Here is a 14802-nt window from a genome sequence, read left to right on the forward strand (position 1 = left end):
ACGTGGTCACCTGCGCCATCTCATCCTGGATTCCAAGGCAGGAGAGTTTCATAGATAGACAAGCAGCTCTCATTGGGATTCTGGAACAGGGATGGCCGCTGGGCTCCGTGCAGCTCATGGAAAAGTCCATACTGTGCATTGTTCCTTCTGCTCGGAGGGTTTCCATGGGAGGGAACGATGTCCACAGGAGCCGTGGAGGCCTGAGACTTAAGGGAGGGAGAGGACAGACGAGGAGGAGGAAGAGAGATATCATGGCGGGAGAGCCAGTGGTACCCACATCAGGGCCACAGCTGACTCTTTCTGAAGCCCAAGTGGGACTGGGCATCCCAGACACAGTCAAGGAAAAGAGCAATTTTAAGGGCCACGTCTTGCCGTGGACCCAGCCGCAGGACTTCCAGAGCTGGTGCTCACCATTTGCATGATCAGCAAGGTCTGAGGCTAACATCCTGTCCACCTGGCCGCTGATTCTTAACCAGGGAGGGGCATCAAAGCCACCTCTTGTGCTTCTAACACACCAGGTCTGGTGGCCCACACCTGCAGCGTCAGCATGCTGGCTGCGGGGCAGGCTCTGAAGCCACACGGGGCCAGTGTTGGACACTGGGTTCATCCTGGTCAGCTGGACGACCCTGGGAAAGTTACCACACCAAGCTCTGTGCCTCGGTTTCCTCACCTGTCAAAGGCAGGGACCAAGAGCTCCTCCATCCCAGGGCTGTCGAGAGGATGACTGGAAGTCACCCCAGCAGGATGCGTTACACTGTGGGAACACAGAGGTGCTTGGTGCATGAAGCTATCCAGGTAGATAGTGGGGCTCGGCATTTGCATTGTGAAAATGCTTCACTGTGACCGATCTGCAGCCTGGGCTGTGGGCAGGGGGAGCAGGGACCTCCAGGGTGCTCCCCCTCTGGCAGCATCTTGTACTAGCAACGAGGTACCAGGTGAGAGCTTCAGGTAGCACCGCCTCCTTGACTTGGAGGGGGCTGGATGACCTGCCTGGTGGAGGCGGAGTCTGAGTCAGGAGGCCCCCCTTCTAGAGGGGAAGGCCACACATACCACCAGATACAAGACGGAGGTGAAGGAGAGGAGGCCAGGAGCCCGGCTCCGGGGGCTGGAGGTGGTGGAAGGGGGAGGCAGGAGGTGAGTGCTGGAGGCCGTTTCTCAGGAAGCCCCCAGCGCTGGACCCAGGAGCGCTGACCCTTTGGCATCCGCCTGGACGCCCTCCGCGTTGGGCCCTAGTACACCTGGAAGTGCGCCGAGGTGGCCCCGTCCTTCCAGCAGCGCAGGGTATCCACGGCGACCGAGCGGCAGAGGGGACAGGTGCGCTCACGATCCAGCCACAGGCAGAGGCACTCCTCACAGAACACGTGCTGTGGGGACAGCAATTGGCAGGACTGAGAAGCCAGGGGCAGCAGTGAGCAAAACAGCCCCTGATGCCCCCCTGAAGCTTGCGCTCCAGTGGGGGAGACCATGGCGCCCCAAACGTCAGCCAATCACTGGGGATGGAAAGGGAGGGAAGGGGGCCTGGGGAAGCTTCACCAACCCATGGGTATTTGGGTAAATCGGTTTTTTATTTAATTTTTGGTGCTTGGGATGGGACCCAGGACCTCATGCATGCTCAGCAAGTGCTCTACCACTGGGTTCCATCTAGAAGGAAAATAAGGAGTGAATCCTGGTAATATACAGGGGAAGAGCACTCCTGGCAAGGAGATAGCATGGGCAAAGGTCCTGAGGTCAGAATGTGACTCCCGTGCTGGAGGAACTGCAAGGACAGTGTGGTGAAGCCAGAGGGGCAGGAGAATGGGAGAGGGAGATGAGGTCAAAGGGCTCATGGGGACTGCAGGCTCTACAGGGCCCTGTGAACCATTCTGAGGACCCTGTACAATGGCACCCTCTCCCTATCAGACTCATCAACCCTCGGTACCCAAGGTCAGTGACAGGCCATGTGGCCTCCAATACAAGGTTAATTCATAGCCTTTGCACAAGCAGCGGAGGCTATGTTTATTCTGGAAGGTTCTGTCAATCACACTCCCCTGCTCCGTCATGTCTCTCCAACCCCAACCCTCCACTCTTGCACCACATTCTGGAATGATCTGCAAATATGCTTCTGAAATTATCTGCAAACAGGTCTGTCTTGTCACTAGATTGGGGTTTTCTGGGGTCCAGAAGCAGTTTTACTCTGAGAGCAGACTGCTCGGATGCTCAGTAAACATCTGTTAAATGAAGGGACACATGTGCTCCCCTGGAAAGAGTTACTGATGTGGGAGGCTGCAACACTCCCCTGTTCACAGGAGGTTCTCAGTTGGATTAGGGAACAGGGACTAGTCATCGGAGTGGGCAGTTGCTCCACCCATTCATTCAACACATGTTCAGTGAGGCTTGCACTTTTTTTTTTTTGGTACTTGGGATTGAACACAGGGGTGCTTTACCACTGAGCCACATCCCCAGCCCTTTTTATTTTCTATTTTGAGACAGGGTCTCACTAAGTTGCTTAGGGCCTAAATTGTTGAGGCTGGCCTGGAACTTACAAACCTCCTGCCTCAGCCTCCTGAGCCACTGGGATTACAGGTATACTCCACCATGCTCAGCAATTTTTTTTTTTTTTTAAACAGGGTCTTGTTGTGTTGTCCAGGCTGCCCTCAAACTCCTGGGCTCAAGGGATTCTCCAGCCTCAGATTCCCAGTAGCTGGGACAAAAGGGGCATGTCTCAGCAACTGGCTTTACACACTTTTAATTTTTATACACTCAAATACTTGAATCATAAGGCCAAACATTCTGCATTTCACCACATAATTGTTGCAGATTTTACGCGTTTTTTTTTTTTTTTTTTTTTTTTTGCAAAAAGGTGGTGTGCAACCATTATGTGAAGCTTTTCTTTTTTTTAATACTGTGTATTACTGAACAATCACTTATTACTAAACTGTCTTTGGTGCATGCTCAGGGTGCACGGAATACTCATAATGTGGTGGCAATGATTATGTGGTGAAATATGGTTCTTAAAGATCACTGATGGTCTCAAGGAACTTTTGTTCATGTGAGTTAAATCTGTCTATATTTACTGTATTAAAAATAGAAAATGAGCTGAGCATGATGATGCACACCTATAATCCCAGTGACTTGGGAGGCTGAGGCAGCAAGATTGCAATTTGAGGCCAACAGCAGCTTATTGAGATCTTGTCTCAAAATAAACAAATAACAAGGACTGGGGATGTAGCTCAGTGGTAAAGCATCCCCAGGTTCAATTCCCAGTAGCAAAAAAAGAAAAAAAAAAAAAAAAAAGAAATCGAGTCATATTTAAAACCTATGAATACAGACATAAGTACACGTTCTACCAGAGCAACGACCTCATCACGGGTCATCACAACCTCTGGGAAACCCCACTGTATGCTCTAGAGAGATGAAAGCAAATGATATCTTAATATTATTATAAAACTAGTTTTTACCTTGTAGACTCCCTGAAAGGGACTCTTGGAGGTAGTACCCCCACGACACTTTGAACACACATTCTAATTGCTTTTCATCGGCATCTGCCCCACCCTCTCCAGGAGAGTGGCACAGCTGTAACTGTCTTCCTCCTGTCCACTCCCAAACTTGGGCAGAGCAGGGACTCCACTGGTATTGCTGAGAACTGAATTCAGATCAGGAGAGAGACCCATGGGACACTAGGCTGGAGAAGACCCAGTCCCTGCCCCCAGGGACTCAAGATCTCTACTCCTCAGAGCATCGGGCAGGGCAGAATCTGCTGCTGAGGAAGTTCCAATAGCCAGGACTGCCCAGGACCTGGGTGACCTTGAGTTCCTTCTGCATCTGAGAGAGATGAGCCCTACAGACGGAGGGAGGGGCTCCTTCCCTGTTGGGGTGTGTGGAATGGAGGGGTCAGTGGGGAAGGCGGGTAGCGCTGGATGGTCATGGGTCCCCTGCCTGTGTTTCCCGGGTCAAGAGTAGCAGGAGGGGCCTGGGCTTGGACCAGCACCCAGTCCTCACCCAGACTGTGTTTTGCCCAAAGGCTCAGAGTAGGCAGGAAAAGGCGGCGGGGCTGAGGACAAGATCCCTCTCAACCACAGAAGCCAGGCCCTACGTGAGAAAAGAGACGTTGAGTGGGAACAGAGGGCCATCTCTTGAGCTGGCACTTGATCGCTGGTGTGCCCTGAGACAGAAGGAAGCAGCCAGGCTTGGGTGCAGGGGGTTGGGTGCAGGTGAGGAGTTCAGGTCATAATTGTGACACCATGCAAAGCACTGCTAGTGACCTCCTGTGTACTTCACAGCCCCGTCATGCAGCAAACAGACAGGTCACAAAGACTCAGGGAAGCCATGTCGTTCCCAAGGGCACACCTGCAGCACGTTGGGCACACACATTCCAGCACAGTGGGCTGGAATGCGACTTCAGACAGGTGGGAGTCCGATTTCTATGGCATCCACCGCCTTCGGCAGCCCCCTTCCCTCAAGTAAGGGCTGCACCTCGTGACTCTCTTCTAAGCAGGAGAATACAGCAAAGTCACTGGATGTCACTTCCGACACTAGCACACTCTCTGCTGCTTCTCGCATGCTTGCTCTGAGGCAGCTAGTTTGGCGAGGAACTTGGGGTGGCTTCCAGCCACCACAGTCTGAGAAGAATGGGGGCCTCCAGTCCCGTGGCCCGCGAGGAGCAGAGTCCTGCCAATAACCGCAGGATGGAGTTGGAAGCGGCTGCTCCCTGCTGAGCCAGAAAATGACCACGGCCCTGGCTGAGACCATGACCCATGACAGCCCCTGAGAGACCCTGACGGGGAGGAGGCAGTGAAGCCGTGCCTGGATTTGGATCCTGGGAAATGATGATGATATATGTTTGCAGCTTTAAGCCACTAAGTTTTGGGGTCATCCGTTATGCAGAAATCAGTAAGTGACGAAAGAAATGTCCCACTCCCGATCAAAAATTCTTGCCTATGCGTTCTATCCCTCAGAGTGTGCATACAGAGAAGGGGAGGGAGAAAGGTTTAAAGAGCTTGATTATGAAAGAAGACGTTACTGAATATGTGGTCACTCCCATAAGGGGACACACACACACACACACACACACACATATACCTGTAACCTCAGATCCCCTTTAATCATACAAATCAGGCCTGCCATGTTCAGACACAGTCTTAAACACTAATACTGAATATTGGTACAACATGCTCTGCTTTTCAAAACCTGTAGGTAATTATGTATACCGTCACAGAAAACTAGAAACACCTACAAGTTACCTGGGGCAACCATTTTTATTCTCCAGTGACAGATGACATGGACAGTTAGTGTCACTGTGAAATGTGTTGCTCGGGGCTATCCAATCATGCTTGGGATACTGTTGGCACTCAAAAGCCCCTGATGCAGAAGTGAATGGGTGGAGGAGCCGTTGCCAATCCCAGCTCAGCCATTCATTTTCTGAGGAGGCCACATGCAGGCTGGCCTGGGCAGAGCTCAGCATTCTCGAGGATTTCCGGAAAAAGCACTCTGGTTCTTTAATGCAGCCCTCAGGACATCTCAAAGCCAGAGGCCCAGCCTCAAGGAAATGGTCTAGCTGGTGGCTTTAGGGGTTCTGGATTGGAATCTGGGTTCTGCCACAGAGAGCAATGAGATCTCAGGCAAGGGCACCCCTTTGCCTTTCTGAGCCTGAGTTTCCCCCTGTGTCACACAGCAGAACTCTTTCCCTCCAGGGCATCCGTGAGGACTGAGACAGCTAAGGCCTCTGGGTGTCATATGGGAGCACCTTTTAAGTCCAAAACTAATAGGATCCACCCTTCTCTTGTTGAATGTTTATAACATACAACACTCAAAAAAGCCAAAAGTGACCAAGAGTTGGAAAGCAGTTTCTTCTCAAACGCACGCTCAGCTCACTCTTCTCTTTGCCAAAGGAGTCCTTTAAACAAACCAAGTTTCTGACTTTGTGTTCAAAATGCCTAGCCCCTGCTCCCTGGTAGCCTGGTGAGAGGCTATATGCCATAAACACCGTAGAGACAAACTAAAACACGTCTGAGCAGAGGTCCAACCTCTGGATGTGTTGGGGTCTGCCTGACTAGTTCAGTGGGCAATCTGTTTCCCGGGCCCTAGCTCAGGGGATGGGGCGGCAGCTGAGGAAGTGACACACTGAGTTTCACTAATGACTCTCTGAAGGACAGACAGGGTGCTACTGTAGCTAAGAGTGTTCTTCATCCAGCCACTCATTTATTTGCCCCTCCATCCATCCACCCGTCCACCCATCTACACATCTGATTCTCACTTATCTAATCACCCATCTGTCCACCTGTCTGTCCATACAGGCAGTCACCCACCCTCTTATACCTCTATCCAGCTGCCTTTGACCCTCTCATCCACCCATTTACACATTGGATACTTATCTATTTACCCATCTGTTCATGTTTTTATCCATACATGGAGCTACCCACCCACTTATACCTTTACCCACTCACCTGTGCACTCACCCATCCACTTGTCCACCTGGTCACCATCCTATCCAGCTGTGTGTCCACCCATTCATCCCATCCCATCTGTCTGTCCATCCAATCCATCCATCTACCTGCCTATCCATCCCATCCCATATCCATCCATCCATCCATCCATCCACCCATCCAATATTTACTGGTCCATACTGTGGCTCTGTTGCTAAGCAAGACAGCCATGGTTTCCACTTGCAAGCTGCTTGAAGTTTGGCGACAGAGAGACAGACCTTATACAACCAGTCATCCACTGGATTATCTAGCTCGCCACTGGAAAAAAGTGCTATGAAGGAAATGTACCAGACCAGGGATGTACCAGACCAGATAGCTGAGAATGTGACTCAGGAACACTTTATGGATGAAGTGACACCCAAGCTGTGTCATTCATTCCTTTGTTTGTACATCCAGTGCATTTACAGGTCAGCAAATCCCTCTGATCCATGCAAGTCATCTCTGCCCTTCCAGGCTCAGCTCCTAGTGACAGGGTGAGACTGAGATATGTGTTCAGCCCTGATGATGTTTGTGGTCTTCAACCACCACTAGGTATAGCTGTCACTCCTAGTCTGGGACAATGGGGTCTTGTCTGAACCCCCCAAGAATTTCTAATCCAGCTGTGGGAAGAGTGTGGTGGTACCAGGAGAGGAATGAGAAGGAGGACAAACAGACTGATGCTTAGAGAGATTGCCAGAAAAGAAGAAAGACTTTCACCTTGACATCATGTTCAAATAAACCCGGCGACTGAGAAGAAAGTACAGATGGTGCCGAAGCATATGAAAAGATGCTCAACCACGCTCATAATTAGGGAGATGCAAATTAAATCATCGCTGAGATAGAGTTTGTCACCTGTCAGATTGGCAAAGCTCACAAGAGGCTTGATAATGCTGTGTTTTGAGGCGGGAGGGAACAAGAGGCCATGTCACACTTTGCACTGGAGGTGTAAGCGGATACTCTCTTTATGGAGGGCAATTGAGCAATACCTGTCAAAACTGTGTACCTGCGACCTGGGAATTCCACCGCGAGGAATTTATCCTACCAAGAGCTCATGCACTTGTGAAATGGAATGTGTGTCCCTAAGAGCTGTATGCATTCAACCATGACCACATGCCAGGCACAGTTTTAGATATTTCACTTGAATTAACTCATTGAGTCAACCTGACGCGGTGAGGTAGCTAGAACTGATCTCCCCATTTCAGAATCTTTGAGCTAGCCATATCTGTAATAACAGAAGATAAAAGCTACTAAATGCCTATCGATAGAATAATGGTTAAATAAATTTAGGTTTATTCATAAAATGGCATGTTATATAGTTATAACACAGAGTAAGGAGAGATCCTAAGACAGAATTGCAAGGTAAAAAGGCAAGTGGGTAGAATACACTTTAACATTTTTTAAAAAAAAGATACATTCATGTGTGTATCTGAGTTTGTTTATGCATATATATGTGTGTGTGTGTATGCGTGAATATGTATATACCTAACACATATATTGTGTTGGTAACAGTAACAGTAGTAGTAGAATTTGGTAACAGTAGTTGCTTGTGTAGGTTGACAGAGGATTAGAGAGATGGGGGGACAGGGGAGGTGGCCTATTACCATCCTTTGTATATATTGCAAAAAAATTTTTTTTAAATAAACTCAATTTTTGGATAAATTTAGGCTTACAGAAAAGTTGCAAAGACAGAATAGAAAATGTCTGTATCCCCCTCACCTAGTTTGTCCAAACATTATCTCTTGCATCGATGTGGTACATTCGTCAAAGCTAAGAAATCCACACTGGCACATTACTATTAACTAAATCCCCAACTCGATTCAGATTTTATAAAGCTAGCTTTTCCAATGTCCTCTCTCTGATCTGGGATCCAAACCAGGTCCCAGATTGCATTTAGCTGTCACGTCTCTTTAGGTCTTCTTTTTTGAATTTCGATTCATGCGAACACATTATTGAGTTACATGGAAACAAAATCAAAAGTTAAATTAAAAACAAATTCCTTTACAATCCCCAAACAGCAAACAACAGAAACATTTTCGCTGGTGCTAAAAGAAGACCCCATCTCCTGTCCCACCTTGAGGGAAAGATGGCGGGCCATCTGCTTTTCCAGTCCGTCTGGTCTCCAGGCTTCATGACTCCTCCGAAAAGCCTCCCCAGCCTGGAACTCATCGCTCTGCCCGGGTCCCCTGGGACGCTGCATGAATCTCTCTTACACAGCACTTATCACCGCCTGCCTTGTTTCATAGTTATTTATGTATGTGTCTCTCTCCCCAGGGAGACTGTGAGCTTCCAGAGAAGGGGACAGAATCTGCATGCCCTTCGCCTCTCCTTCTGATAGGACACTTTGACCCAATACACATTGGCTGAATTGATACCTGGCTCCTGATGTCAGGGAAGGGAGGACGGACACATCTTGAGAGTTGAAAGGGGCTAACCAGCATTTACCACCATGGTTCGGTGATTCTCAACTAATAGTGAAAACAAACGCTGATAATTACCAACAATAAGAAGTATAATGTTACCAACTTCTATGGTTAAAAGATCAAAACTTAGTCCTTTCCACAGATAATCTCATTGAATCATAAAAGCATGATGGAGTAGTTATTATTAGTAGTATAATATTATTTTTTTGCAGCTGGGAATTGAACCCAGGACCTTGCACATGCTAGATAAGCACTGTACCAGTGTACTAGATGCCAGCTCCCTGAAGTAGGTATTATAATTAACATTATGCTCATTTCATACATGGCTGGGGGAGAGGCAGATGGAGACGGGAATAGTGCTAGGATTCACACTCGGACTGTTCTTACACAACACCACACTGAATTTGGCATTTCTACATTTTACTAATGACATGAGGCTCAGAGAGGTGAAGTCACCTGCCCAAGGCCAGTCAGCTAAACAGGAAGAGCTGAGATTCAAACCTGGATCTGACTGGCCTTGGGCAGTTAGGGTATGAGCCACAGGTCTTGACAAGGTTGCTCCCAAAGACCCAAGCCAGAGCCCTGAGATTTGGTCATGGGGCAGTTTTTCCAGGGACAGGACCTTGCTGTGCCCTAGCCCCAGTCCCCTAGGCCCAACCTGAACCCCTCTCACCTGGCACAGGAGGATCAGAGGTTCTCGGAACTCAGCCTGGCAGATGGCACATATGTCACCGGCTTCTGTGCACTGCTGCCCCGTGGCTCGGACCCCATAATTCTGTTTAGGAAAGAGAGAAAGAAAAACAGTTATGGTCCCTTGTGAGAGTGAGGCCCTCAGGAGCACTGTGAGAGCTGGGGGGTAAGAAGGGGCTGCTTTCGTTTTCAGCTCCTAGTTCCCATGACCTTAGTCAGGACCACCTGAGACCAACTCACCTGGGAGGTGCAGAGAAGCTTCAGGGCTTTCCTAACTCCACCCACGCGGCCGCAGATATCAAATGACTAAAAAGGAGAGAAGAATGACGGCTGAAAAGTGTCCAAGACTTGCTTGGCCTTTGTCTTGCTTCCTGAGACCCACAGTCTCCCCTGCTACCTAAGCCACCACAGAAAATAAATGGCACGCATACAGCTTTCTTCCCCTCCCAAGTCCAGAGCAGGCATCACTAATCAATCACAGCACACTTCTTTTGAGCCCAGGCAAAGCCTGATGGATGATCTTTTCCCATCTAGCACTCCACTCAGCCACTACCAGTCGATTCACGAGCGAGCAAGCAGAATAGACCCCCTTGACTGACACTGCGCAGTTGGGTGGCTAGTCCCCTAGGAAGAAGGAAATAGAAGGCATGCATTCTCCCAGGATCTGCTAAAGCCGTAAAAAGAGAATGCTTCAAAAGCACAAGAGAATGTATTTCTTTTTAGGGGAGGGGGAAAATCCTGATTTGTACTAATAATGAGAAGTACTGTGTTCTGATTTGAGGAATTAGGGCATGCAAGATGAGAGGGATAATGTTTTTGAGATAAGGAGTTAAAGGAAATTCAGGGACAAGGAGGTGAAGTGCTCGGGGCTTTGGAAACAGCCTGCCTGGATTTGATGCTTGCTCTGAGTGACCGTGGGCAAGTAACTGCATCTCCCTTAAGCCTCAGTTTCCTCACCTTTAATATGGGAGTCCAAAGAGGATGCAGGCTGGTGGTTGTGAAGATGACTGTGTGAAAAGGCAGCATATGGTGAGCTTCCCAGGCAAGAAATTAGGCTGGACTCAGCCATTATAGGGAGTGACATGTGCTCTCCTGTGGGTGTACCTCAGATGTGGTAAGCTTAGTGAGGGAAGCCAAACAGGAAAGGTGGTGGTGCATGGAAAGAGTCCATGTATATGAAGCATCCAGAATAGAGAGATTCAGAGACACACATCGGGGGGTGTGAGGGCCTGTGGGAGGGATGGCTGTTTAATAGGTACAGGATATCTTTTTGGGGTGAAGGAAATATCTTAGAGAACTAGGTAGAACCATGGCTGGCTCGCCACTGTGAATCTGCTGGATGGCACAGTCGCACACTGGGATCCTCAGAGGGTAATTTGATGTTGTGAATTTTACCTTAATTTAAAAATGAAAGAAATGACTCTGTCATTCCAGGCTCACCAACAGGCCCCCCGGGTCTGGCTAGGGAATGCAGCCCTGGGGCCACCTCACCTTGCAGACACTGTAGAGAACGATCAGGACCCCTCCCAGGAAGTAGCCATTGGAGGAGTCGTCCCCCATGATGTATTTGTACCACAGCTGGATGGGGACCAGCGATCGGAACAGCTGGCTCAGCTCCTCGATAACCAGATAGAACTTTCCCTGCAGCCACACAAAGAGCATCAATTATTATTAGCAATAAAGACCCAGAGGACCAAGCTGGGGGTGGCGGGGAACTGGCCCAGCAGTAATGACATTCCAGGTCACAGGCAGGCCATTAATCAGCTTTGGAAAGCACTCAGGCCAGCTCTAATGGGGCCCGATATGGCCAGGGAGACTTGGCCCCTGCCCGATGTCCTCACCCAACACCCACCAGCCCAGAAGATCAAAGCACTGAGGATCAGGTTTCAGGGAGGGAGAAACCCTAGACTTTTCTGGTCGAGGGCTGGAGTGGGGTCACTCTTGGGTTCTTGCTGTAGCTTAGAGGGCTGAGCACTTGATGCGAGGAGATGGTCACTCCCTCACACACACACCCAGACCACCCTAGAGGGCTGGTGGAGGCAGAGGCATTGCAGGTGACTGTCCCAAGGGAGCAGGTGAGTCCAGGAGGAGGCTGGGGACAAGGAGATGCTTGTCCCTGTCACTGCCAGCTGAGGAGGCAGGATGGATGGCGTAGGGCCTCCACCAGACTGGGTGTGACTCTCATCCTCCCACACGCTCCTGAGCCTGCGTCCTCACCTACAGGACGGGAATCCCATTGCCCACCTTATGGAATTTCTCCGAGGACCGAAGCAGATGAATGGACAAGCACCTGGCGCTGGGACTGGCCTCCCGTTCTAGCCCCTTTCTTCCCTTTGCTCACTGATAAGTCCCTGGAGCTTTCTGTGGCTTGTGCTAGAAAGTGGAGTTGAAAAGAACCCCGCCCTGTTGCGTCTAATGAAGGTGAATGTCCACCTGTCCTGCGGCCCTTCGATTCTGCCCTGAGGTATCATCTGCCCAAGGGGAATGGAAACTAAGCCCCAATGTACACAAATGTTCTCAGCAGCTCTGTCCATAAAAATCCCCAAACTGGAAACAGCCCAAACGTCCATCAGCGGAAGAACAGATAAACAAATTCTGGCGATGTTTATACAATAGGGTCCTGCTCAGCAGTAACAATCAACAAATGGCTGATATCTGCCGCACTGTGGATGGATCTCATAGACGTTATGCTGAATTAAAGAAGACAGCTATTAATGACTATATTGTAATTCTGGTTTGTATAAAGTCCAAGAAGAGGTAACACTCACCTGGGGTGAGAGAAGTCAGACCTATGGCTTCCTGGAGGGAGGGTTGGGAGGATGCCCAGCAGGCACCAAGGAATTTTGGAAAGTAGAAATATCCTACGTGTTGATTGGGATGGTGGTGATACTGGTGTGTGCATTTGCTACAACTCACAGAAACATATGCCTGAAATCTATGCATCTTGTTGTATATATTTAAGTTATATTTTAATACAGTTGGTAACAAAAAAAAAAACCCATAAAAATAAGCATGTAACCCTACCCCAGGCATCCACAGTCTTAAAAATGTAAGTAACTTTTTTTGGGGGGAGGTACTGGGGTTTGAACTCAGGGGCCCTCAACCACTGAGCCACATCCCCAGATCTATTTTGTATTTTATTTAGAGACAGGGTCTCACTGAGTTGCTTAGCACCTTGCTTTTTGCTAAACCTAGCTTTGAACTTGTGATCCTCCTGTCTCAGCCACTTGAGCCACTGGGATGACAGGTATGTGCCACTGTGCCTGGTATAAGTAACTTAAAAAAACAACTTTTTTTGTCCTTGCAGATGGATAGCATGCCTTTATTTTGTTTATTTTTATGTGGTGCTAAGGATCAAACCCAGAGCCACACACGTGCTAGCCAAATGCTCTGCCACCGAGCTACAGCCCCAGCCCCCAAAATGTGAGTCATTTTTTGCTCCAGCAATTATATGGATAAAATAATTAAGGAAACATGGAAAGATGTACCCTGGGGAATGGTTGCCACAGCATTCTTTGTAACAACGGCAAAAAAGTCACAAACGAAAATGCTTAAAAGGATGGTCGGTCTGATTATATTAGAGCTATAATGGAAAACCAGACAGTCATTAAAAAAATCATCCTGAAAAATAGCAGCTTTATAGTAAAGAAAGCAAACACATACCACGCTCACCACACACCACATTAACCAAGGAGTCAAGGTTAATATCCCCGGTAATAGTCCTAGTGACGTCCTGAACTCTCTGATAGGATGCGCAGGCAAGACATGGCGCACTTCTGTGGGACTCACATCCAAAATATGTAACCTCCATCTAATCATCAGAGAACAAGGGACAAGTTCAAATGAGGCACAGTCCACAGAGGAACTGCACGACCGTCTTCACATTCATCTCTGATCAAAGACAAAGGAAAGACCAAAAAATGGTCAGATAGGAGACTAAGAAATGCACATGGGATCTTGGACTCAATCCTGGACCAGGAAAAAAGGCGCTCACGAGGCAACTGACAGCATCTCGATAGGTTGTGCAGGTTGGTGAACGGTAACAAGACTGATGCCAATTTTTCTGGCTTGGTTAACTGTTCCATGGTCACATTGGACGTTAACACTCGAGGAAGCTGGATGAAGGACACTTGGACTCTCAGCACAGCTTTTAGAACTTTTCTAAATCTAAAGTTATTTCAAATTACAAGTTAAAAAAAGAAACCATCCTGCTGGGCACGGTGGTGGCACACCCATCATCCCAGTGGCTCGGGAGGCTGAGGCAGGAGGATCTCAAGTTCAAAGCCAGCCTCAGCAACTTAGTGAGGCCCTAAGCAACTCAGTGAGACCCTGTCTCTAAATAAAATGCCAAATAGGGCTGGGGATGTGGCTCAGTGGTTGAGTGCCCCTGAGTTCAATTCCCAGTACCAAAAAGAAAAGAAACCAACCTGATAACTGTTATCTATTGACCTGGGGAAATGCTTATTTTATAGTTCCAAGTGGAAAAATGGTGAACATAAAAAAATACTCATCTTTCTTTTTTCTGCTTTTTTCCATTTGTTTAAATTAAAGGAGGAAAGATTATAAAAACATGTTGCTTTATATCTACCTCTTTAGATCCATCTTGATGGCTGGGCACAGGCCACTCAGGAGGGGACCCCCTGGAAGATGTATCAGATACACCAAGGACCAAGAAAGGGATCCATTCATCTTTATCTTTGCAACTGGTTGCTTCTCTGTTGGAAAGTCAGAGTTTCCCAAAGCGCCTTTCTTTCCCACCTCCTGACTCCCACCAGCCCCTTTCCCCTAGCAACATTCCTGGAGGGATGTTGTGGGAGGTGGAGATGGGAGAACAGGTGTGGGTGGCCACCATGTTTGTTCTACACGGACAGTGGCACAGCAGCTCCAACGATGGTGATGTCTGACTGACCCTTCCACAGCCTGAGAGTTGGTCTCAAGCTCTCACTTTGAACTTTGTTTTCCTGTTTTGACCTTTCTTTTCCTGAATTCCCAACTTCAGCTGCCCTAGGCATTCTCTATGTCTCCCAAATTGCTCTTTTCTAAGATCTCTCACCTCCTGATTGTTCCATCTGATCCTGGACCAGCAACCCAGTCTCACCTAACTTCCAACATTAACCTGTTGGCCACTCCACCCTGAATTCAGTGCACCTCTGGGGAATTCTTTCTTTTCTCTTCTTTTCCTCCCTCCTCTTTTTCATTGTATCCTTGCATCCACCTAATCATCTGTCTGTTCGTTCATTTATTCGTCCATC

At 48.5% G+C, this 14802-nt stretch overlaps 1 protein-coding gene across 1 annotated transcript in view; it reads right to left on the minus strand.

Moving 5' to 3' along the window:
- Positions 1–1229: 1229 nt before the first annotated feature.
- Positions 1230–14802, minus strand: part of Rnft2 (ring finger protein, transmembrane 2) — a 65943-nt gene continuing 52370 nt past the window's right edge. The window contains exons 8-11 of the mRNA XM_027949178.2: positions 11042–11191; positions 9791–9856; positions 9534–9635; positions 1230–1364 (exon numbers count right to left, since the gene is read on the minus strand). Coding sequence (XP_027804979.2) covers positions 1230–1364; positions 9534–9635; positions 9791–9856; positions 11042–11191 — 453 coding nt within the window. The remainder of the gene's footprint in view (positions 1365–9533; positions 9636–9790; positions 9857–11041; positions 11192–14802) is intronic.

Source organism: Marmota flaviventris, chromosome 1 (genome assembly GCF_047511675.1).
Source record: "Marmota flaviventris isolate mMarFla1 chromosome 1, mMarFla1.hap1, whole genome shotgun sequence".
Taxonomy (NCBI): Eukaryota; Metazoa; Chordata; class Mammalia; order Rodentia; family Sciuridae; genus Marmota; species Marmota flaviventris.